This window comes from Equus caballus, chromosome 1, assembly GCF_041296265.1.
Source record: "Equus caballus isolate H_3958 breed thoroughbred chromosome 1, TB-T2T, whole genome shotgun sequence".
NCBI lineage: Eukaryota > Metazoa > Chordata > Mammalia > Perissodactyla > Equidae > Equus > Equus caballus.
The window spans coordinates 65,754,248-65,778,760 of NC_091684.1; the positions used below are offsets into that span (position 1 = coordinate 65,754,248).

A 24,513-nucleotide genomic window follows, 5' to 3' on the forward strand; every position below is an offset into this window, starting at 1 on the left:
AACGTACAATATGTTTCTTACTGTGAGACATGGTCTAAAAAGTTTCAACTTTACTGGCTAGATGATTTCTTGTGAATCTTTTCAGGACAAATATCCTGCGAACTATTTTTTCTGGTGTTACATAATCCAGGCACTGTGTATTAAAGTCATCCCAGACTGAAAACCAAGAAGAGGTTTCGCTAAACCCTTTGGTTTTCAAGACGTGCTTTAAGGATTGGGACTTGACTTCTAATTACGTCTCTGCTGCTTGCTCACTATGACTCCTAGGGCACGTACCGCACCTCTGTGCCTCAGTCTCCTCATTTGTGAAATGCAGAGGGCTGACCATCACAGACTCCCCAGAAGCAACTGCTCCTGTAAAATGGGGGAAAGGATGACACATGGCTCATGGGGTGGTTGTGAGGATCATGTGAGGTGATACTTAGAACAGTGCCTCTGGGTAAGTACCATGTAACGTCGTTTCTAAGATTAAATTATGGTTACTTTCCACATCTGGTATTTCATGACGCTTTTGAATCCAGCATTTATGATGCCCATGCAGCTTGCCCCTTGTCGTCGGAGCTAACGGCTACTTTCAGGAGCCCCCAGACCCTGGCCACTGCAGGGCCTGGGCCTGGAGACCATAACCACCGCCTTTCTTCCTGCCTTGTCCCAGCCCTTGGAAGGCTCAGCCCATCGCCTCAATAAATTACGAGCAGAACCCTGTGTTTGTTATCTAGCTTCCTGGGAGACCAGCAGTGGCATAGCAGAGGGATTACTTTGGGTAAATATTTCTCTAAACCTCATTCTTGCCACCACCAGTACTCAGAGTGAGGGGGCCCAGCTCCCCCAACAGCCACACCATTCTAATCCAAGGGAGCGTGGGAGGGCGCAGAATTCATCATCTCCCCAACATAAAGGCAAGCCCCAGAATTAGGCCCTGGTGGCAGAGGGTGGGCAGCACAGGAGAAGGAAGCCTGCGCTGGGCTCTCAAGGAACTAGCGAGCTCCTTCTCTGGAGCAGAGCACTGCATCAAGCAGGGTATCACCTGTATAGCATTTAGTACAGCCAGCCACCACATGACAATCCCCCCCGAGGAGGGAGCAGTATCCAGTCCAGCCTCCCCCAGCACAGGAATCTTGGCTGCACCTTTCCTGACAGAGGGAAGCCCACCTCCCTGTGTGATTTTCCAGGTCCCAGGGTTCTAAATGAAAGGCTCCCAAGGCACTGTCACTATGCTGCCAGGCACAGGGGTCATTCCACTCAACTCTACCCAATTTACAGCTGAGGAAACTGAGGCTTATTTCATGGGCCTAAAGCATTGGTTCTCAAGCCTAGCTGCGCATTAGAATCACCTAGGTAGCTTCTGACATTCCTGGTGCCCCTGCCACACTAGATGCTCTTTGGTGACCCATGCACTTCCTTTGTTCATCTTCCCAAGTGATTCCAGCACACAGCGGGCAGAGGAGCAGTGCTCTCGCTCCCGCTCCCGGGTATCAAGCTCACTCATGCTTTAGAGCCACCTGGAGCACTGGTTGCAACAGCCCCACCCCACCCTAGAGGTTCTGACTCACTGGCTCTGGGGTGGGGCCTGAGAATTTCCATTTCTAACAAGCTCCCAGGTGCGGCTGATGCTGCTACTCGAGGAAAACAGTCGATGCTCCCTGGCGGCCCAGGGACAGAAACAGAACTTTGAGCACCAGTGCTCACGGCCCATGTAACAGCCTCAGTTTTCTCAGCTGTGGGTTGGGCAGAATGACTCCTGGCTTCAGAAGCACTGGTCTAGAGTAGTGTTCCTCGGACTTCCGTGTGCACATCTGGGCATCTTAAAATTCAGAGTGGGGCTCAGCAGGTCTGGGGAGGGACTCATGCTACTGGTCCTCTCTCCATGCTTGGAGTTGGAAGGCCTGGACTAGCTAGGTACCTAATCCCAGAGAACTCGCCCTTTCCCTGACAGATTGCTTCGTTGACACTCCACTCTGACCTCCTTGCTCGAGGGCGCAGGATAAAGTGAATGTGTCCTTCTTCCAGGAGAGCTCCCAGGTATCTTGTCCCTTCCTCCACCCCTTGGCCTCTCTCCATACAGAACAAATGATTCCCACTCCTTTAATTCTTCTTCCTTTGTCACAACAAACACAACTGTCCACTGCGGACGCATCTCCCAGGTGGCTGCCACATGCTGTGTCCGGGACAAGGCACTCAGAACCCAGCTTGGACGCAAGGACAGAGAAACGGCATTGGAAGAGAAGGTTCCATGGGGCCTAAGAGGAGGGACACTAACAGCTAAAAGCTGGAACAGCGGACTGGAAAGGAAGGAGACTCGGCCTCCCATCATCAGGCCCAGGCGTCTCAAGACTGCTGCCCTCTGCCATCTAAGGTACTGGCCCCTTTCTCCAGGTGACATAACTCCATCAGACTGGAGATGCCGCCTGACCTACCAAAGTGAGATGAGAAGAGGAGTATTAACAATGACTACATCATTTAGCAGTTACTACGTGCTAGGCACTATGTTAAGTGTTCTACAAATATTGTCTCATTCACTCCTACCAAAACCCCATGATTGCTCATTACCGTGGCGCCCCATTTCAATGACAAAGAATGGACACTTACAGATGGCAAGTTATATGCCCAAAAGGAAGTAACAGAGCTAAAACTTAACCCCAGGTTGAAAAACCTACACTCTTAACTGCAACACAGTACTGTCTCCTCAAAGGCTGCGAGGGGCCTCAACTCAGTGCTCTTCCAAGATCAAGGTTTCCAAGCAAGACGGTCACTCCTGGACAGGTTACACCTGGAGCTGTACTTAGGCCATTTCATACAATAATAAATTAACAAACAATTTCATTACCCTTAAGATACCAGGCTATTCTAAATAATATACACATATTTATATATAAATATATAATTATATTACAGAATGGAATAATTACATATAATAATAATTATATAACTATACCATATAAATGAATATATAAAATATAATTTACATATATATACATTCATGTAATCTTACAACATCCTTGTTATGTAGATGTTAAGACCTGCATTTTGCATGAGAAAATTGAAGGACAGAGAGTTTGAGTAACTTTCCCAAGGTCTCAAAGCTGTGAAAAGCCAGGGTTTGAACTCTGACAGCCTGGTTCCCAAGTCATGGTCTTGACCTCCTACTCCACTATTCACATTGACTTCTCCGACTAAACTATAAATTAAGAGCACAGTTTATGGCTTCCAGATGCCTACTGTGCCCACACAATGCTTAGCCCAGTGGCTGAACCCTTTGTAGGTACCTTGATAAATGCCTACTAATGACCAAACAGGTGCCTCCCCCCACTACTTACAGCTCCAAGCATGGTCAGCCGGCTATAATTAGCACAGCCTCCCTCAGGACTGGAGCTAAATTAAACCAGTGGGATTAGAGGCCATTAGCTTTGGACAGTGCCCCTGGACACTTCCATCAAAGAGCGCTGGTGACACTTAGGAGGAGTCTCAGCCAGTGGGCCTTCTTCTCTTGGGTGGTGCATTGATCCAAAGGGTTTCTCAATGGCCTCTAATGGCCTTATCTCAATCCTGGCATCCCCCAATAAAATCAAAAAATGAGTGATCTGTTTCTCTGAGGGCCAGGAGACCAGGATCTGGTCCTGGCTCTGCCACCGATTAGCCCAATGACCAAGGCACTCAACTTCTGTGGGCTTCAGTTTGCCTCTTGAAATAAAGAGTCAGACAGGTCCATTGCTTGAAGTCCCTCCAAGCCATTTCACAGGTCTCAAAAGGGGGCTGCTGTTTAAATACTGTGTTTGGGACAAAATGCCAGGAGGCTCTAGAGAAGAGCCTGAGAGAAGGTACAGCCCACCCATGAGGGAAGGCTCTGACTTGAGAGCCTGGTGTGACCTCTCAGGCTGCTGGTGCTGTGGGCCTGGGGAGAAGAGAAAGAAGAGAAGGACTGCCTCTCACCATCCCCTCAGGGCTGAGGAGGAAATGGGAAGAGACAGCTTTAAGAGAGCTCAACTTTCCCTCTAGCTCCAGAGCTTTCGGCTCTCTGGTGCTCTACCTTCCTGGCCTCCTTAACTAGACAACACACCCTCCCATCACCCCCACCTCCTTTCCAGAGCACTTGCAAGGACTGGCAGCTCTTTCTCACACATTTGTTAACGTATGTGTTAATCATCTGTCTTCCTGAGAGACAAGGCCCAAGTCTGTGGTCTCCACCTCTAGACTACGGGACATGTACCAGCCTCTCCATCCACATCTGCTGACTGGGTGAGCCATTTCTGCCCCAGGCCCTGGTTCCCCTGTGCTGAGCACTCAGAGCATCTGGCCTTCTCTCTCTTTTTCCTATCCAAACAGTGAGTCCCAGAGCAGGGAGCTGGAAAAGACCCGAGCAAAGGAAATGAGACATAGAGACTCCTCCTGGAAGTGGTTGTCATTCTAACCCACTGGGGCAATTAGGCAGGTGTCCAGGGATCTTTCTTACCAAAATTATGAGCCACTGCCTTCTATGGATAGCAACTAAATTAAATATAAACAAGCTTACAGAGTTTGAATTTGCATAACAGCCCTTCACCCTAGCAAATCTACACTAATCACTTTACCTCCCCACGTACACCCAGCTAAACTTTCCATGAAATGCTGTTTAAAAGAAAAGAAAACCTTGATGTCTACAATAATGTTATTGTGCATATATAAGAAAATATCCTTATTTTTCAGAAAGGCGGAGTCAAATCTTTAAGGTTGAAATGCTGTGACGTTAGTAATTGACTTTAACATACTTCAGCAAATAAAAAATGAATGCAGCAACAACAGCAGCCATCTCTGCTGACCCTCCTCCAGTCCTCGGCAGGGGACAGCAGGGCCCAGCCTGTGTACATGTAGGAAGCCTCTTGCTCCCTCAGAGGAAGCACCCATGCTTTGCAAAGAAGGTGAAAGTCCCAAGTCACAGCAGACAAGGGCAGAGAACAAAGCCCAGAACTGTTCCTTACACTGAGTCATTCCTGAGGGTCCCTTCACTCTACCAGTCCTTTACCAATGGTGCAAAAAGAGGCTGTAAATCTCTGACATTGTGCTCATAAGAGCTAACATTTATCAAGCCCTTACCACGTGGCCTAAGGCTTTGTGTGCATTATCGTCTTTTGTAAACCTCACAACAAGCCCATGAGGGATATATTACTATTAGCTGCATTTTGCAGATGAGAAACTGAGGCTTCAAGTACAACCTATACAGTCATACAGGTCCCCACACTCAGAAAGGCCCCACTGTCACCATCTTCAAATACTTAATAATTTTTGAACAAGGAGCTTCGCATTTTCACTTTGCCCCGGCCCCTGCAAGTTAGGTAGCTGTCTGCTTAGAGTAAAGAGGCTCAGGTCACATGGCTCACTAGTGAACTCAGGCCATCGGACCCCAGCACACGCCTGCCTGACCACGACACAGCTAGAAATCACAATTGTGAAGTGCCTCCTTGATTCTAGGCTCCTAAGAGGCAAAGCCAGGACAGGCACTAGGATCTGTCTGACACCCACATCTGGACTTTTAACCCAGGCAAGACAAAGACTTGGTGGCCGGGGCTAATCAGTCCCTGAGCCCAATTGCCTCCTCCTACCACTCTCTCCCTCCCTGGGGAATGGCCCACGTGGCCGTCCCCATGTACTCCACAGCAGCCTGGGCTGGTGACTGGAAACCTGCCCAGGGGCCGGCCTTGGAAGGACTGCCCACCCTGCCGTGTCCAGCCCTGCTCTCTGGCTCTCACTACAGAGGTACACACCTCTTGACAGGTAAAGGGAGGCCTTCAAAGAGCATTTGAGTTTTAGGAGGGGTGGAAGAGAGCCAGGACAGAGGCCAGTTCTGTAAGCCATCATAGGTCTCCCATATCCTGGCAAGAAGGGCTGCCATAAAAAGGAAAGTAAAATCTCTTTTTTAAAAATTCAGCAAACCAAGAGACGTACCCTCGGGATACAGCTCTGAGGTTCCACTTCCCAAATTGCCACGAGCTAAGATTGTCAATTTCTCCAGCAAGATCAAATGCATCTCAACCCAGCCCCACCGAGGCACAAGTGGAGTCCATCCCCAAGGTCGTGGACGCCGTCACTGACACTGAGCCCAGCACGCGGCTCTGGAGCTGCTCAGGCCTGGGGTTGAATCCCTGGCCCTGACACTCACTGGCTAATTGGCCTTGGCAAGTCACTTAACCTCCTTGTACCTCGGCTTCTGCCTCTGTAAAACAGAAAAAACAATGCCTGCCATACAGGGTTGTTATGAGGAGTAAATGTGTTAATACGTGTGGAATAAGCTTAACAAGTGCTAGCAATTAGTATTAATATCATCTTCAAGCTGGAATTTAGGAACCTGAAGAAATGCTCACTCACCAGGAAGCAGCCTCTGCTTTGCCATGCCCTGAATCTCTCCCCTTTGGGTTCCCTAAGACAAGCAAGTCATTTGCCCTCTCTTGACCAACTGCAAGGGAGCGCCTGCCCCCGCCAGGACACCCACAAGAGCAGCAAACAGAGCCGTGCCCATCTAGAGGCCTTCTTGACCTGAGTGGTGGAGACCTTGGCAGACACCCAGGTGTTTGGTTCCATATTAGCTTCCAGATGAGACTTTCAGATGAGTTTATTTAATAGACATGTGGCTGCTTAGCCATGGGCATGGCCCCAAAGCATGGGGCAAGCAGCCAGCCAGGGAGGCCCCATTTTCTGTGCAATTTGTCTGCACCCATGACTGGCTACCAGCCACATCTGCCAATTTGCGGGGCAAAGCTGACTCTCCGAGGTGAGTTAATCCTAGCGTCTCCATCCCTTCCTGCTCTAGTCAGCAGCATTGTGGGCCTCCAGCCTTCTTCTGGCTACAAATATCACTCACAGGTCCAGGACTGTCATGGCTAATGGGCACCTCTGTGCCAAACTCACAAGCAGGGCTGCTCTTGCCAACCTCTGACCACTCAGCCTGACCCCCATGGTTCTGCCCATTCCTCCTTGACCCTGACTCTGCTTCTGATCCCTGGACTCCCAGGCTGGGCTTCTTCCTGGTCAGCCCTATCCTGGCCTGACCACAGTGAATTCTACTCTGAGAAGCTGAAGATCATCAGAAATCAGGTCAATGTATCACTGGCCCAGTTTGACAGAAAGAAGGATGGGGACACAAATGGCTACTCGAATCCAGATCCTGGCAAACACAGGCTTAACAAAGCCTGAGTGGGTATCATTTCTCACACAGGGACACCAGTTCAGAAGGCAGTGTCTCCAGGGACTAGTCCTAACACCTGGAGAATCTAATCCCAAAAAAGAAATGATTATAAAATATTTGGTCTTTGGAGCCTGTGGTGCTATAATTTTCTAAAATCTGAAAATTTTAGAGAGCAATACAATAATCAGCTTTATGACAAAAAGCCCATCCTCGAGGGAGACTGGTCCATCCTTCTCTGATGAATGACTTAACTCTCCACACAAGCAGAGCAGGATCGAGGTTAGTCCTGGCTTTGAGGCAGAAGAGATACGGAGAAGATGGGGTGTTGACTCTTTACGGCTTTGGGACTCTCCCAGAGACAGCCCATCCTTGTCAGCCTCAGCGCTGGCTTCCAAGTTCAGCCTCAGTGCTGGCTCAACAGGAGAGGCAACCACATCCAACTCCACTTCCTGAAGACCTGGTCTCCCACCCCAAGTCATGACCATAAGGAGACACTAAGGAGGTATAACCCTGTGTCAATTTAACAGGAGCTTCCCATTTCTGAAGAGTAAAGTCTCATTCATAAATGACACAGATTGCAGAGGGCTTGATTTATGGGGTAGGATAATCAACTTGCATCCTTTTTCATATGTTATCCTTTATCATACTTTACTAAGGACCTGATTTAGTGACAATTTGTTGATTTCTTCAATTGCTTAGCTCAGTTACAAAGACCCAGAAAGCAGGACATGGGTATTCCACCAATCAGCAACTCGGGTCAGAGAACAGCGTCCATGTACAGTGCTGGTTCTTTCTAAGCCCAGGCTGTCTTGGGCTGGACCTTGGGCCTCACCACCCAGATAGTCTTCTCCCAGCAACAAGCACCAACAAGCCAACATACAGATAAGAGCATTAGGCTGTGAGCAACCCTTATTTGTCTCTCCAGCCACAGATTGTGGTACATTTAAGTTGTTCAATAAATGTTTCTAACCAAGGAAATGCTCCCTGGAATCCAGTCCATGGGTCATTCAGTCCCAAACTCTATCTCTGGTACATACACAAAGCATGATTGGGAGAAGGCCTGGCCATCTGATATCAACTCAGAGGTCGGAGGTTTGACCCAATCCTTCAGACCCTGAGAAGCCAGCACTCCCGAGCATTTCAGCATGACCCACCACAGCATGGCCTCCACCTCCCTCCCCAGCATCATCTCCAGCTCCCTATGTGCACCCCACACTCCTGCCCAAGGGACACCAGGATCCTTCATTCTCTTCACAGCCCTCTCACTTACCCACTTGGGCTCTTTGCTTATGTTCTTCTCTTACCCTGAAATGCCCTCCCTAACCTTCTCCAAGCTGTCCCTCAAAACCCAGAAGATGTCATCACTCCCTCCTTAAAATCTCCATAGCAAATCTTTTGTACTTGACGTACGCTTACTGAACTCAGACCACGTGCTGGACAGTGTGCTGGATGATAGGGACCCGAGAAGAGTGAACGAGTTCCTGCTCTCAAGCTGCTCACACTCTGCTAGGGAGGTGAGCAGAGCAAGACACACTGCAGCTCAGGGTGAGAAGTGGCAGTGCACGGTGCCACAGCCGACAGCACAAGCTCCAGGGTGGGACTAGCAGGACCGAGTCTCTTCTTAGCAGACTAGCTGCATGACCTCAAGCAAGTCACTTAACTACAAGCATCTCAGTTTGCTCTTCTATAACATGAGAACAATTACAGTGCTTACTTCCTCATGTTGTTGTCACAACTAAACTAACTGATACAGTTAAAGATATTATTATAGTCAATAATTTCCTAAGGAGTGAAGATAAGTGCAAGGTATATTGCTCAGGTTTGAATCAAGTACTTTTCTGATCTCTTTCAATGGATTGGAGCTCCACGCTCAGAATAGGCTCCCAAAAAATATTCCTTAACCTCCCTTGAAAATGTTCTGCACATTATCACCTTTTTCTCTTCCCTTTACCTATTCCATCTGTTCCTTATTCCTCAAGGATAAGCTCAAAGGCCACCTCCTGTAGGAAAGCTCACATGCCTGTGAGCCCCCAGATGCACAGCTTTCCTGCCTTATTGGTGGATTTCCTCGGCATCCAAGAGCACAGGTCCTCACCACCTTTAGTCACACACAGCACAGGTGTCCTGTACGCCCTATCAGACTGCACGCTCCTTGAGGACAAAGACTGATCCTACTCCTGCTTTTCTTCTTCAGTGTCAAGCCTCTATGAATGATTATAGCCATGCTACTTCTGCGAGGGAATACACCAAAACTCCTTTCTAAAAACTCTTTCTCCTAAGTGCATAAGCCAGAATGGCCTTCTGGGATCTCATTTTTACCAAAAATAGAAGCCAATTTGACCAAGCACAATTTATACCACAATGAAATTGAATGTCCAAGTCAAACAATGTGTTTATCTAAACACACATTTTTCTATCCCCTCTACATAATAAAGGGCCTCAATTTTCAATGGACATTTTCCTGAAATCAGGATGTCACACCCTCCACTTTGACTGAACTCAGTCAGCTTCAGAGTTATCACTAGAGAGTCTCTAGGGCAGATTTTGTCTCCGTTTGTCACACAAGACCACACAGGCACTCCGCTGAGCTATTCCCACCCATGTTCTTGATTCTGGGGATGGTGGAATAAGACTGATTCTAGCATTCAGACACAGATTGCATTGTCTCATGTTGGATGGTCTCTTCTCGTGCTCCATGTGAAATGTGTCCTGGATCCTGCACAGGCCACCCTCCACTATCCACATACATAGAAGCACAGGCAACAAGTCCAGTTTCTGGTAGGTAATGTTCCACTTTGTTTGTTCCATTTCAGAAACAACACAGAGATATAGTAATAAATTAAATGATTTGAGGCCTCATCAGTAGATAGTAAATGCTATTGTTTATTAAAAAGCTAATAATCCATTCCGTTTTTTAAATTAAGCAATAAGCCTCTAACATAATAAATCAGAATAATTAAGCCCAGTATTAATGGAGTGAAATCATGAGGGAGGAGGAAAGGAAGTTCTAGAACTTACTTTTTTTCCCACACAGAAAACGCACTGATAATGAAACAATAGCAGAAAGAAGTTTTCCTCTGTATGATTTGCCAAAGCTAAGGCTCACATACATGCTCAGACGGCTGTACCCTTCTCAGGAAGTACACAGAATTCTAACTCAGCCCTCACTCCGGCTCCTAGCCCTATTTTTATTTTATCTGTTTTTATTGTTTTATCTCTTTCCAATAAAGACAAAGAATTTCCAGTCCCGTTACAGAGAGCTCTGACTCCGGCCCAGGTTCACAACCTTGATGGGTGGTCCCCGCAAGGCTCTCTTCTCCCCGCTCATGTTCTACATAACCTTGAGCAATGACTACAAACAAAGCGCTGTTTGAAATTATTTTTTCTGCAATATAACCTTCCTGCCACGTAACTGGAAAGAAGACGTGAGGCCTGAGCGCCATGTCTGCTTGGAGACTCCACACAAAGTTGTGCTGTCACACCCTGAGGAAGGCGAGGAACCCTTGCTGAGGCCGCAGAGCACAGGCCTGTGTAAACACACAGTATAACTCTCGAGGCAGAGATGAAACATTTGCACTTCTCTCCGGGCATTTTAAGTGGGAAAGCAAAACTCATTACACAAGCTAAACCCTCTTCTACATTCTTAAGTGTCCAAACAAAGTTTTCCCGGCAGCATGCACTTCTATGGCTTTGCATTATTGGGATAAGCCCAAAGGAGAGGGAAAAAAGGAGCCTTTTGCATAAGCCTAGGGAGATCAAAGTAAAGAGAACAGAGCTACAGAGGCCCACGGGATTCTGCTTGGTGAGCATTTCTCAGGGGCTGCCTCTCTGTGTTGGGGCTGCAGAGTCCCCGGAGATCTGAGGATGTCCTCAGCAGCATCCATAGAAGGCACACATAGGCCTGCGCCGATAACAAACCCCTGCTTTGCAGAGCCTGTTTTGCTTTCCCGAGCACTTTCATATCTTGTATCGATCAAGAAGCAAATTTACTGAGCGCCTACCAGATGCAGGCCCGATGTAGGGGATAATCTCACGGACAAATCATCCCACAGCCCTCATCTTCACACATGTATGTGCTCCTCTGGATAAGGTGAGACCCAGGTCTGGCCTTAGACATTTCTAGTCTATTTGAAGAGACAAGAAAGAGTCCCATGAGAGGATAAATACTACTGTAAAGCACTCTATTTTCATGTAGCACTCCTCAAACTGTGGTCAGAATCAGAACCACATGAGGTGGTTGTTAAAAACAAATAAGCGGGCTGAGTCCCCCGTGGAGATTCTACTTCCCCGGGTCTGGGGTCTGGGCTCCTGTTTTTTTAACAAGCATCCACAAGAATTAAAATATAACAACAGAAACACTACACTGAGTGGCAAATGAGACAGTCACTCACGCTGGCCAAAGTCAAAGGACTCTAGCAAGGTCAGCACAAGGGGGACCTGCAAGCACAGACAGCAGAGAAGCAAGAAGAGGGAAGGTCGGGTGGGAGGTAGGGTCCCAGGCAAAGGTGCAATAAATATATAGGGGACACCATGCAGAAGATTCTGGATGCAGCAGAAGGTTACACTGGAGAAGTGAAAAATCAAGACAGACAAGTCGATTGGGCCAAAGTAAGGAGGGTCATGAATGACAGGCCCAATGAGTACTCTAGCCTGTAGGCAAAAGGGAGCTTCTGAGAGGGTGGTAGCAGGAGAGCAAGACAGTCTGAGAAAGAGAAATCCAGTGCCAATCTGAGCTAGAATGGTCAGGAAGATCCGAAGCCAGGCCTGCGGCTCTAATTAGATATTTTAATATCCTGTTCTATACTCACCACACACCAATGAACTCAGCAGGGCAGACAATATTATCTTTTTTATCTAGAGGGAAAACTGGGGCACACAGTGGGATGAAAGCTGGGGAAGCCAGGACAGCCAAGTGGTGGCTCTAGCCCTGCACACTCAATCTTTGACAAATCAATCCACTGCATTTCAAGCCTAGTCAACACACATTTATTGAGCACCTACTATGAGCAAGGAATGGAAGATGAAAAGATAAATGAAACTCCATTCCTGCCCTCAGGATGCTCACCTTCTAGTGCAAGGGCCAGCAAACTTCTTCTGTAAAGGGTCAGATAATCAATATTTTAAGCTGCGCAGGTCATTGGGTCTCTGCAGCAAATACTCACCTCTGCCACTGTAGTGCAAAAGCAGCCATGTCCAGTACATAAACAAATGAGCACAGCTGCGTTCTAATAAAACTTTATCTAAAAAAACAGGCAGTGAATCAGGGCTAGAATGCTATTGTCTTCATGTGCTTTTAAATGCCAAGCGTTTTAGAAAGTTAGATACACTTGGGCTTGAACTGTGCAATATTCAATTATGCTGTTAGTGGTGTCTACCATTGGATTCTCTATATTAGGGAAAGTTTAACACCCGAGGCACAATTGTATCAAATGTGTTTTTGACAATTTTTGATGATTTAATTGAACAAACATTTACTGACCACCAACTGTCTGTTAGGTGCTTATGTGTAATTATAAATGTTATGTAACATTGCATATTGGTAGAAATAAAAAGAATTTGGCCTAGCTTTTTTTTTTAAAAAAAAAAAAAAAAAAACAGGCAATGGGCCAGATTGGACTGGCAGCCTGTAATTTGCTGACCCCTGCTTTAGTGGGTAAAACAAACCTGTACGTGACTACTTATAAAACAAAAGAGGTCTGTTATAAATAAAACAACTTTGGAGCACAGAGGAAAGAGAGAACAATTTGGTCTGGCCTGGGAGAGTTGAGGGGGGTACATTTGAGCAGGGCAAGTCACTTAGCCTTTCAAGGTCTCAGTTAAAATGATGGGGTTGAACCAGAAGCACACCGATGACCCTCTTATTCCAACATTGTGTGATCTGGATGACACACCGCCTTCCTGTCCAGAGTCTTCCAACCACACAAACAACATGACCTCTCCCAAGCTTCCTGATGCCTCCCTTCACCTCTAACGTCAATTTTTGAATGTCACTTAAAGGAACAAAAATTCCCAAATGATTCTGGAAGTTTAAACACACACGCACACATGTGAACACTCCTATCATCAGTGTGTCTAGTCCAAACATAATTTCATTATTTATCTCCCTAAAGGCTTTCTCCCTCCTTCACAAAATTTCTCTCTCCTGAAAAGAACCCATTTGCTTCCATGGCAGATACTCTGGTGAGACGCAAATGCTCTATTTTACTAAGTGCCGGCCTCCAAAAGAACATGGAGCCAGGAAGAAAGGAACGGTGGCCACACACCTTGTCTGTCTCCGCCAAGCTGGTGCCAGACAGGAAAACAGAAACAGAGCCCCAAAGCCCGGCAGCAACACCTCCAACAGCGCCAACAGGTAGCAAGGGAGGCCAGGCAAATAAACACATTTTGAAAGCCTGTGCCATACGGGTCACGTCCCGGCCTCAGAATGACTTCATGCAAGCCAGCCAAGGTCAACTCCCATCAAAAGGTCAGTCAGCCTCCTCCTCTGGGGCTCGGACTCCCCTGGCCAAGACTGCTCATTGGTACCAAGAAGGTTGGACAGGGCCACAGTGAGACCAGAGGCCAACAGGACAAAGGCAGGCAAAAGAAACCCACAGACTGCACGTGGTGGCAGCAAGACAGCTGTGTGTGATTCAAGTCCCACCCCAACCTGTGTAAATCCTATCCCACTCAAGCCTGACCTCCTCCTCCATGAAGCCTTCCTGGCTTTGCTAACTGACAGGGGCATGTTTCTCCTTCTAACATCTAGAACAGTGGTTCTCAAAGCAGGGTCACCGGACCTGCAGCGTCATCACCTGGGAACTTGGAAATGCAAATTCTCGGGCCCTACCCCAGACAAAGTGAATCAGAAACTCTGTGGGTAAGAGCCAGCAAACTGTTATAACAAGTCAGCTGGGTGATTCCGAAGCAAGCTGGAACTTTGGAACCACTGATCTAGAGTCGAGATTCTAGACCAGTAAGTCTGCAGCATGCCCACTGGCCCTTCCCATGCATTTCCCTGGGCTCTTGGCACACAGGGAATATAAATCCACTCCAGAGCGCAGCTCCCAGATGCCCATGAGTGCCCCACCTTGCCCAGCACAGGCTCTACAGCAAGCACATGTTCAGCTAACACCTGTGGAATTTCATGAACTTGAGCTCATATACCACCACTGGGTTATAAAACCACAGAATCTGAATGTTGGAAGAGACTTCAGGGCCCGTCCAGCGCAGCTGCCTGCCGAGGCTCTGCCAGGCCCCAGCTGCTCTGGTTTCTCTCACTCCAGCTCAGAGGCTCTGCTGACACCATGGAGCTCACCCCCTCGTCTTTTCACCAGGCCAATATTGACTGAGCACAGGTGCCAGGCACTCCAGTAGAGGCTGGGGTACATCAGTAAACCAGACAGGCAAGTCTGCTTGCTCTGAGGGAGCCCACAATCCAGTTCAGGAAGAGACCCAACAAACAGTAAAGAAAATCAATGCATACTAACTATAAGAAGACATCAGACAAACCCAAATTGAGGGCCATTCTGCAAAAAAACTAAACAGTGCTCTTCACAAATGTCAGTCATGAAAGATGAAGTCATGTCACAGATTGGAGAAGACTAAGGAGACATGACAGAAAAATGTAATGTGGGCTCCTGTTTATTGGATCCTGCAAAAGAAAAAGGACATTAGTGGAAAAACTGGTGACGTTCTAAGAAGGTCTATGAATGACGTTCAGTGAATGGTATTATACCAATGTTAAATGTGTGGGCTCCAGTAGTGCTCTGTCTGTGGTCATCTAAGATGTGAGCATTAGGGGAAGCTGGGAGAAGGCTAGACAGGATATCTCTGTGCCAATGTGCAACTTTTCTGTATATTTTGGATGGTGAACCCAGTCCAGAAAGAGACCCAAGTGTGGGGGCGTGAGTCACATGTTTAAATAGAGGGGATCCTGTAGGCCTCTAGAAGGTGACATGTGAACAAGACCTGAAGACAGTAAAGGGATCTATCGGGGTGGTTGTGAATGAATAGGAAGCCAAAATCAGTCTAGTCAGGACTTCCACCCAGTGGTCTTTATTCCTCTGTCTAGACTCAGCCTGACTGCTCTCTGAACACTTCAAGCATCACTGGTGCCTCCCCAGTCTTCTCTCCAGGGGGGCCTCGCAATCTGACAGCTGCACTTCCTGCGTGTGCCCTGGTAGCCAGCACCCCCTGAAGAGGCAATTAGAGACCACAGAAGGAGGAGCGAGGCCTGACAAGGACTAAGGTCAGAAGCAGGGGCACCTCTGTCTTCCTTGTTCTGGAACTGCCCTGGTCTTCTTTTCTTGCTGGCAAACCACTTCAGTTCCTACTCCCCTCTCTTTTGGACCCTGTGCCCAACTCTCCCAGCATCTGAGCTTCTCCTGTGAGCACTGTCCAAATTTGCCCAGAGCTTCGAACAATGGAGCTCGGAGTGGGGTCAGTGTGAGCAAGCAGACATGAGTCAGAGGTGCAACTCCACCTAATGATTAAGGAAAAATGCCCCACCCAAAGCTCCCAGTTTCCAGCCTCTTCAGAAAGCACAAGGTATCAGAACCCAAAAAGCAAAACACCCCCTCTGCAGAACTGAGAGTCTGAAGGCCCGGGTTCCAGAGACCACAGATAAGTCTCTTCCCTCCAGGTCAATTTCACCATCTACAAAGTGATAGAGTTGGATTAGTTAATCTCCAAGATTCTCTCCAGTACTAACATTCCATGATCATTAAGAATCAAATTAAATTGCACATGATAATTGCAGCTTTGAAGCACAATGAGGAGTAATAATTTGAAGCACAATGAGGGGTAATAACAGTAGCAGTGGTAAGATCCATGGTCTCCTACCCCAGATGAATCACCAGGATTGCAAATGACAGTTGTTGCTATTAATATAATAATTTATATTGCAAAGGGGTTTTCATTTTACAAGGCACTTTTATACATATTATCTTGTGTGATCCTCATAAGAACCCAGTGAGAGTAGTTGGAAAGATCTAATTTCTTTTGTACAGATGAGAAAACCAAGCCCAGTGGCCATTCAATTAAGACTAACAGTGCTGAGCCCTGACCATCAGTATTTTGATGGCTCCTCTTCTTTCTGTTGCTTGGTGCTGTCTTTGCTACCATGACCATCCACGCAACCACCTGTGATTCTGTTTCTACAGGCTTTGACCAGGTTAGTTCAAGGTGTTCACACTACAAGGAAACCCAGGCATCCACTCTGGAGGTGAAAGCATCCAAAGTGTACCCAGAGCTGCCTTGGCTCAGTCCATCCAATGGGCTCTTGGAGACACAGTCCATACTCAGAAGGGAGGCCACAGCATCCCACATTTGTTTCCCTGCTGCTAGAAATAGAACAGATGAGCTAGCGCAGCTCACATGTTGATCGCACTGCAGCATCAGATGTTTTAAAATAACTAATTAAAAGGAAATGGGAGTGTGAAGAAGAAAGCCCTAATTTCAATGCTCATGTCCCATGGAAATGATGAGAAAGAGATCATGGCCAAAGTCAAGATGAAGGAAAGCTCCCCTGGAGGCACCAGGTTTGCAGTGATTCTGTCCTACATGGGACACCTCGGCCAAGCCTTCCTACCAGAAGAAGTACTGTCACACCTCGCCATTTGGCTGCTATTTTACAAAGGGTGAAAGACATCTTCCACTCTTGCCACACACCAGGGTAGAGGATGTGCTCCGGCCAACCTCCCCTGTCCCCTAACCAAAAAGCCCTGTTCTCCCATGCACAGAGGTTGGCCCAGCCATGCCCAGAGTGGATGATTGCTCTTGTGTCATGTTAGTAAGGGCCAGCCAGGTGAGAGCTTTGTTCTCCAGCCTAGTCTACATGCACCTTGTGTCCATACTTAAGTGCCTCGCCTTGAGCAGGATACTTACCTCCCTGGGCCTTCTTGGCTCCAAACAGAGGTTATAAGCACCCATCTTGCCCCCATCACAGAGCTGTTGAAGGACGGAGATCACACTTGAGAAAACACTTTGAAAACTTACAAGTCCCACACAGTGCTAAGATATCATGGCACATGAAGCACCTGGGCTCAGGACTGACCACCTCGGGCACGGCCTCCACTGCCCAGCCTCCCTCTGGTTAGATGGGACACAAGACTGATTTCTGGCCAGTGGAGTGTAGGCAGAGCGTCTGGCCCACAAAACCCTCCCACTCATGATCGTCTTCTCCCTTTTCCCCTCTGCCAGCTGAGGACACAGAGGAGCCCGCTGGGGACCTAGATAGAGCTGAGCCACAGACAGAAGGAGCCTGGATCCTTGACCAGACCCTGGGGTGGGGGGGCTGCCCCATCAGGAACACCCACGTTGGTGTTATAACACATATCTTGAAGGCGGGCGATCCCCTTTTATTGTGTTACTGAAGTTGGGAGTTGTTTGCAGTAGCAGTTAGGCCACCTGGACTAGCAGAATGACCCAGTGGAGTCGTTGACTCGACAGCTCCCACAATGGGGTTGTAAATTTGAGCAAATGGAGAAAAAAGCCACAGTAGCAAACAGCCACATTTCCTCATATTTCCTCAAACCAGTGACAGGATAAAAATGAGACCATATAAAAGATGTTCCCAGGCTGACGGGCTCTGGAGTCCCAACAGCTCTCCATGACATCTGCATTTAACCTGTCTGAGGAACAGTCAGTACAACACACTTGTCAGAAGACAGCCATGATCTACAGCTCGTTGCTGAGACGTGCTTCCTCTTCTCCAACACCTAGATTTTCACTCCTGACAATAAAGCATGGACCGACCTCTAATTAGTCACACAGGTTAGGTTATCTGATCGCAGTGTCAAATGTCCTTATAATGTGGACAGACCATGCTGGAAGGGGCCAGAGAAGGAACTAATAATCCACCAGAAAAATACAACAGGGCAAAGGATTTGAAAGGCAGTTCACCAACACAAAACAGAAATAGCTCTTGAACATCTGAAGAGGTGTTCGCCCTTACGAGAAATAAACATAAAATGAAACGGCAACGAGATACGACATCTCACCCATCAGACTGGCAAAAATAAAAATGTGTGACAAGACCCTATGCTGCAGAGGGTTTGAGGAGAAAGCACTCTTTTGCACTGCCTGTGGATGAGGACACTAGTCCCTCTTGGAGGAAAGTCAATTTTGCAATATCTATCAACATGTAAGTGGCAAATTTCTTTTGCTTCAGTGGCTCCACTCCTAGAAATCTACCCGACAGACACCCTCACACATGTGTGAAAAGACTCATCACAAGATTATTCCTTGTTTGAACTGTGACAGATGGGAAACAGCCTGAATGTCCAACAGTACAAATCGCACAAGTACATATGGCTATTAAACAGATAAGTCGGCTTCAAACTTTATAAGCTCCCGCTCCAGAATGTCCCGGGGAGCGGAAGGGGTCAAGCAAGCGCACGCCCATCGCCGCTCCACCAGCATTCACATGCTCACAGACAGAACGGGGCGCAATGAGGAAGCTCATCCTTAAGATGCTACAGGAACACAGTCCAGCATTGGACAAGGTGTGAATCGGTGTCCGTGCAGCTCCTCCCTGTTGTGCTTATTTTAAGCATATGGAAAATTAGCCATAAAGCAAACAACACAGCAACAGCTGTGTTTTCATCTTCTTGGCTATCTTGACGTCACAACCATCAAACACAAGCTCCAAAAAAGAAGCAAATGATATTGTTACCATCAGTACACTTCAAAAGGCCACGCACCTTCCCACCAGATGGAGGGTTCCAGAGCTGTTCTTTTCTGAGGTGTGAGCTCCCCTCTCTGCAGATGAGCTATTTAGCAACTTGGGGACAAAGCTAGTCATCTAAAACACAAGAACAGTTCCATCAGAAAAAGCGGCTACAACCTTTCTAGAGAGAAATCTAACAACATCTATTAAAAATAAATACACACACACCCCTTGATCTGGAAATCCTACACTCTAACATATAAAAAGCACCAGAATGGAAGGTAACATATACAAGGATATTTATTACAGCACTGCCATAGTGGAGAAAGAAAGAACCTCAAAATAACCTGAAAGTCCATCAAAAGAGAATAGCTGAATCAATTATGGTACATGAATATTTAGTAATTATTTTTAAAAATGAGATCTCTATCTATGGACCTAGAGGGGTGGCCATAATGTACTATTAAATGAGAAAATTAAGCTGCAAGGAAAAAGAGTATAATAAGATTCCCTTTTCATTACACAATGAGACAGCCCTACACAAAGCCCACAAGGCCCTACACCATCTTCCCTCCTCCAATTCCTTCCCCCTCCCTCTATGACTTCATTTCCTTCCTCTCTTCCCGTCACATGTTCTGCTCCACTTGACAGAATGCACTACCAGGCACAATCCCGCCCCAGGGCCTTTGCACTCACCCTCAATGCTCCTCCCCAGAGATCTGCATGGCTTTCTCCCACGTCTTCTAGGTCTCTGTACAAACTTCACCTTCTCAGTAAATTCTACCCTGACCGCCTCATTCAAAATTACAAAGGGGGAGGGGAGTTCCTCCTGTATTTTTTCCATAGCCCTTATCACTGGCTGGCACTTTAGACACCTCACTATCAGATATTTCACCCCCAGACTGTAAGTTCCACAAGAGCAGGGATTTTTCTCTCTTGTTCACTGCAGTAACCCCAGCATCTAGACAGTGCCCGTCAACCCTCCCAGCATGAATGGGAAACCTGTCTGCACGTTTTGACGTGCACCTGGAGACAAGAATGGAAGTGTCTGTATTAGGCTCCTACCACTGGTGAGTGAAGCTGAGAGCTGTCAAAGAAGGAATAAAGAAGACTACCTTTTCTTTATATTATTATTCCACCAGTTACAGTGAACACATGCTATTGTTATAAGTGTTGAAGAGGAGTTTAATAAAACAAAAAAGCAAAGATGTAAATCAGACTAAGAGGAAGCAGAGTGGAGGGCACACAAGCCAAAATTAAAAGAGGGAACCCAGACCATGCCCCAAAACTGCTTGACCTGTCTTCCTCCTCCCATCTCAGGCTGGGCATCCTCAGAAGAAAGCCACCCCTCCCAGCATCACACACACAAGCATACTAGGAAGGACAAGCTGTTGCTTATAAAAGAAATCATAGAGCACATTCTAACCCAAATATAAAGGCTTCTGGACCATGCCTCCCATCGAGTTCTGCCACTACTGGAGATGAATAACAAAGAATTGACAGGACAAGACCAACTGCTGGGGACAGTAAGATCTGAAGCAGGAGTGGAGAGCAGCAAAGAGGAAGGTGTGCTGAGCTGGGAGGCTAGGTCCCAGCTCTGCCTCCTATTCACAGAGGGATCTTGAGCAAGGTCACTTTAACCTCTCTGAGCCACAGGTTCCTCCTCTGTAAAAATCAAAACAAAGATATCTGTCTTGCCCCAGTGGGCTGGCTGTGCGTGACAGTGCTTTACTGCACTGTATAAATATAAGTTAGGAGACAATCACCACCACGGATGCCACATGGGATAATGTCAATGTCTCGCACTACACAGAACCTTGGTTTCCTTGACCTGGTTTTCCAATTAGTTGCTATTGGTGTATTAGAAAGCCATGCATTTTTGTACTTGGCCTTTGGCCACCTGGCTAAACTCCATTGATTCTAATAATTTATAAATTCAGAGTCTAGGATTTCCTCTGGCCAGACAATCAGATTACCGACAAATAATGACACTTTTATCTCTTTCTGTCTGCTGCTTATGTCTCTCTTGCCCTTTTCTTGTCTTATTGCATTGGCTAGGACCTACAGTTCAATGTCAAATAAGAGAGGTGACAGTGGGTATTCCTGTTGTATCCTGAACTTGAAGGGAATGCATCTCACATTTATCTATTAAGAATAATAACATTTGCTATAGATTCTAGTAACTATCCATCATCAAATTAAGAAAATTCCTTTCTATGCCAAGTTTGCCACGTTCTCTCACAAAGTGCCCACTGGATTATATTAAATGCTTCTTCCGCAATTAGAGAGATCATCACACAGTTGTCCCCCCTTAATCTGTTTTAAGAGAGGACTGCACAGCACTGGACACCCCTAACCCAATGCTGACTTTAGAGGTCAGGCACAACAAGGGCTGTGACCCTGGACATAATGATGTCATGCTACCTCAGCTGCCAGAGCTCTCCTGATGGCAACCTCCCCTCTTCAACCCTATCATTCCCTGGGCAAATCTCCACCTTTATCCTGAATGCTCAGTAGTCCCTAAAATGCCACGGGCCTTCGTCTATATGCAGGGGACATCAAGTCAAGATAGAGTTCACTGCCAACCCATCTCCATGTGATGAAAAATCATCCCAAGCCTGTACTGTGGGAAGTGGGCTGAGCATATCACTTTTTCAAGATGAACAGCTCATTACTGTGATGTAAATACATCACCATCCACCTCAGCATACTGGAAGATTTCTGTGAAGCTACGCCAAAATGAACAGGATGCCTCAGAGTGTAGTAAGCTCCCTCTCCCCCAGGGGTATTCAAACAGAGGTGGGAATGACCCCCACCCCCAATATTGTTACAGAAGGTATTCCTAACTAGATAAAGAGTGACCCAGGTCTCCTCATCTGTAAAATGAGGGTCGCAGACCAACCAAAAGGAGGAGGAGAAGGAGGAGGCCTGGAGGGTGGAGCAAGCAGTAGGATTTATTGATCATGTCCAAGCACTTCACACGTAGTTCTCACTGAGCCCTCACAATCGTTCTTTTAGGTATTAGGACACATAGAGAAGTTACTATGAAATACACAAGGTATAGTGTAACAGGTAACACAGTCACAAGGTAACAGAATCAGTAGGTTACAGAGCCTAGGTATGCACCAATGGCCTCTGCTCCAGTCCTCGGGTCCCCTCCACTATGCCACTCTGCCTCCCACTACAGGGCATGAAATTGCTTGTTAAACTGCCTAACACAGTGACAGCCACATGATGATTCTCCCCATATGGAGATGGTCAAAGGTTCCTCCCACTGAACAAAGGCCATTTTCTCATCTGTGAAGCAAAGGAAAGACTGCATCCTGGCCCTTCACGCACAGGAAGATCTGACTGTGTGGTATGGCTAGCTCCTTTCACCTTTTCAAAATACATTCAGAAACATGATCTCATCTGAGCTTTACACCCCTGGGAGTCAGAGACTTGACAGAGAAGGTTACTGAGGCTCACAAGTGAAGATTCTGCCCAAGGTCCCACAGCTGGACCAGCACACTCGTGTCCAGGGACACAAGGGCCCATTGTGATCTCCATCCCAACCAAAGCCTCACAGGTGGAAAGAAAGTACAACCTCAAAAATTTCATTAAAAAGCAGAGCTACAAGGAAACCTATATTCAAACCCAAACTTGTGATGTTGATTAGTGTGTGTTGGTGATATGAATGAGGAGGGAGTCAATCCATGATTTGGTCAATCAAGCACAAATAGTGCCATTGCCTTAGACTCGGACCATATGACCTTTATACCCATGGCGTGTGCATTTGCTCCCCTTTCATAATCTAGGAACCAAAATATCTATTGGCAGCTCACTCCCACCAGTCGCAGGACGATTAGATCCTGTGTTTGGTTCCAACACAGAAGGCTCAGGCTTTTGGAGGCCACAGTCTTGTTCTAATGGTCAGATGAACCTATCATCAGAGGTCAGATGCTCAACCCTTGCTCCTTTGTTTACAAGAGGATCCATGCCACCTAAGAAACTAACTTTGCTTCTCACCAAAAGTATACTGTACTAAAGGGCACTGAGAATGAGGCAGCCCTTTATACATTTCACCATGCCCGTTGGCAGGAGGGGCCTTCTGAATTTACTCCACCTGGAAAGGCACACAAAATTTACCAATGCTTGACAGTAAAATTTGATAGTAGACATGCCAGGTGTCCCATCTCCACCCAGACACTGAAGCCTGAGTTGGGAGAGAGAGAGAGATGCCCTCATGGTGGTACCTTGTCCAGTTCTGATGACTCCTGTGTCTACTGCAGACAAAAGTGCTTAGAGAAAGGATAGAGGCTCACTCGTGTGGCGTGACCTGGAGACCAGAGAAGCCAAATATCGTGTGATCTGAATTATAGGACAGTCTGACCAGAAGAGGCAAATCGTAGAGGCTGAGCGCAGTCTAGTGGCTGCCAGGGCTGCGGGCTGAAGGGAATGGGGAGTGACTGCTCAGGGGCAAAGTGTTTCTTTCTGGGGTGATGAAAATGTTCTGGAATTAGACTATGGTGACGGTGGCACAATTTCGTGAATATACTAAAAACCATTTTAAAAGGGTAAACTTTATGGTATGTGAGTGATATCTCAATAAAACTGCTATTTTTTAAAAAACTTTGATGATGGAGAGAAAGAATAAGAGTTAGGAGATGCCTCCCTGCCCCACATCTTACCATCTGTCACCCCTGCCCACGTACTCACATCCTTGGTGCTCCTAGCAGTCCTACAGTGGTGGGACTAGCACCCAACACATTGTCCTCTAATTGTCCAGCCCTCAGCAGACCCCTCCTTTGAAGCAGCTGTCCTCATCCCTCCCACAGACTCGAGACTTCTAAGCAATAAGGGCAGGCGTGGGAACATTCTCAGAACATTCCCAGGAAACATCTCTGGGAATATTCATTCATCTGACGGAGAAGCTGACTGCTTTTACCCAAGCCCAGGATGGGGAAGCATACGAAACCAGAGACAGCTACTTTCTTTCTTGGAGAAGCTGGAGCTGGTAGGAAGGGAGTCTGTGAGCCCAACAGTTGACGCCATCATCATCATCTGTGTTCCTCCAAGCTGTGTCTAAGGAAAAGCACAATTTGGGGCTGCAGGTACGACAGACTTCAGAGGAAAACAAACAAGGCATAAAAGCTGCTGGAGGTTCCATTAGCAAGACAGAGCAAAAAATAGGATTCCCACATCCCCCTGTTGCCCTCAGGGCCCCTCATACTGCTAAAAATAAAGCAACAGGCCCTGGCATCTGCGATGCTGGAGTTCTCAGGAGTCTCTGCAGGGCCAGCCTCACTCTGGGCTTCCTTCGATTTTTCTTGCCTCCCCTTCCCCATCACTTAGGCATGGATTTCTGTAGCACAAGGTGGGGCAGCAAGGAGTGCAGGACTGAGAGAAATGTTTCTACGGACCACGGGGCTGGGATAGACTGCCTTCTGATGTCCCACTTCAAGGACGTAGTTCGGGGCTTGAGAAAAAAACATGCAGACAAGTGCTCTGTCCCTTCAGAACAGTGTCTAAGCATCTGTGTTGGCGGGGGTCGGGGTAGGGAGCAGTACAGATCCATTCAGTGATGGGACACCCCACCCTCAACTCTCTGGGGTCCTGGTCAGTGTTTAGGGAAAGGAGTCAAAATGTGGGGGTGGGGGTGAGGCAGAACAGCTCGGGCAATATGTCAGCCTGAGTTCACACCCATCACCTCCCATTACACAGCAGG

General features: G+C 47.2%; 1 protein-coding gene across 23 annotated transcripts in view; it reads right to left on the reverse strand.

The window, feature by feature from the left end:
• KCNMA1 (potassium calcium-activated channel subfamily M alpha 1) overlaps positions 1 to 24,513 on the reverse strand; it is a 719,202-nt gene that overhangs the window by 663,912 nt on the left and 30,777 nt on the right. For 5 of the 23 annotated variants that reach the window (XM_070263818.1, XM_070263816.1, XM_070263775.1 and 2 more), the window contains exon 2: positions 17,024 to 17,086. The exons of the other annotated variants lie outside the window; for them this stretch is intronic. In XM_070263818.1, the coding sequence (XP_070119919.1) occupies positions 17,024 to 17,086 (63 nt within the window). The remainder of the gene's footprint in view (positions 1 to 17,023; positions 17,087 to 24,513) is intronic. 23 annotated transcript variants of the gene reach the window in all.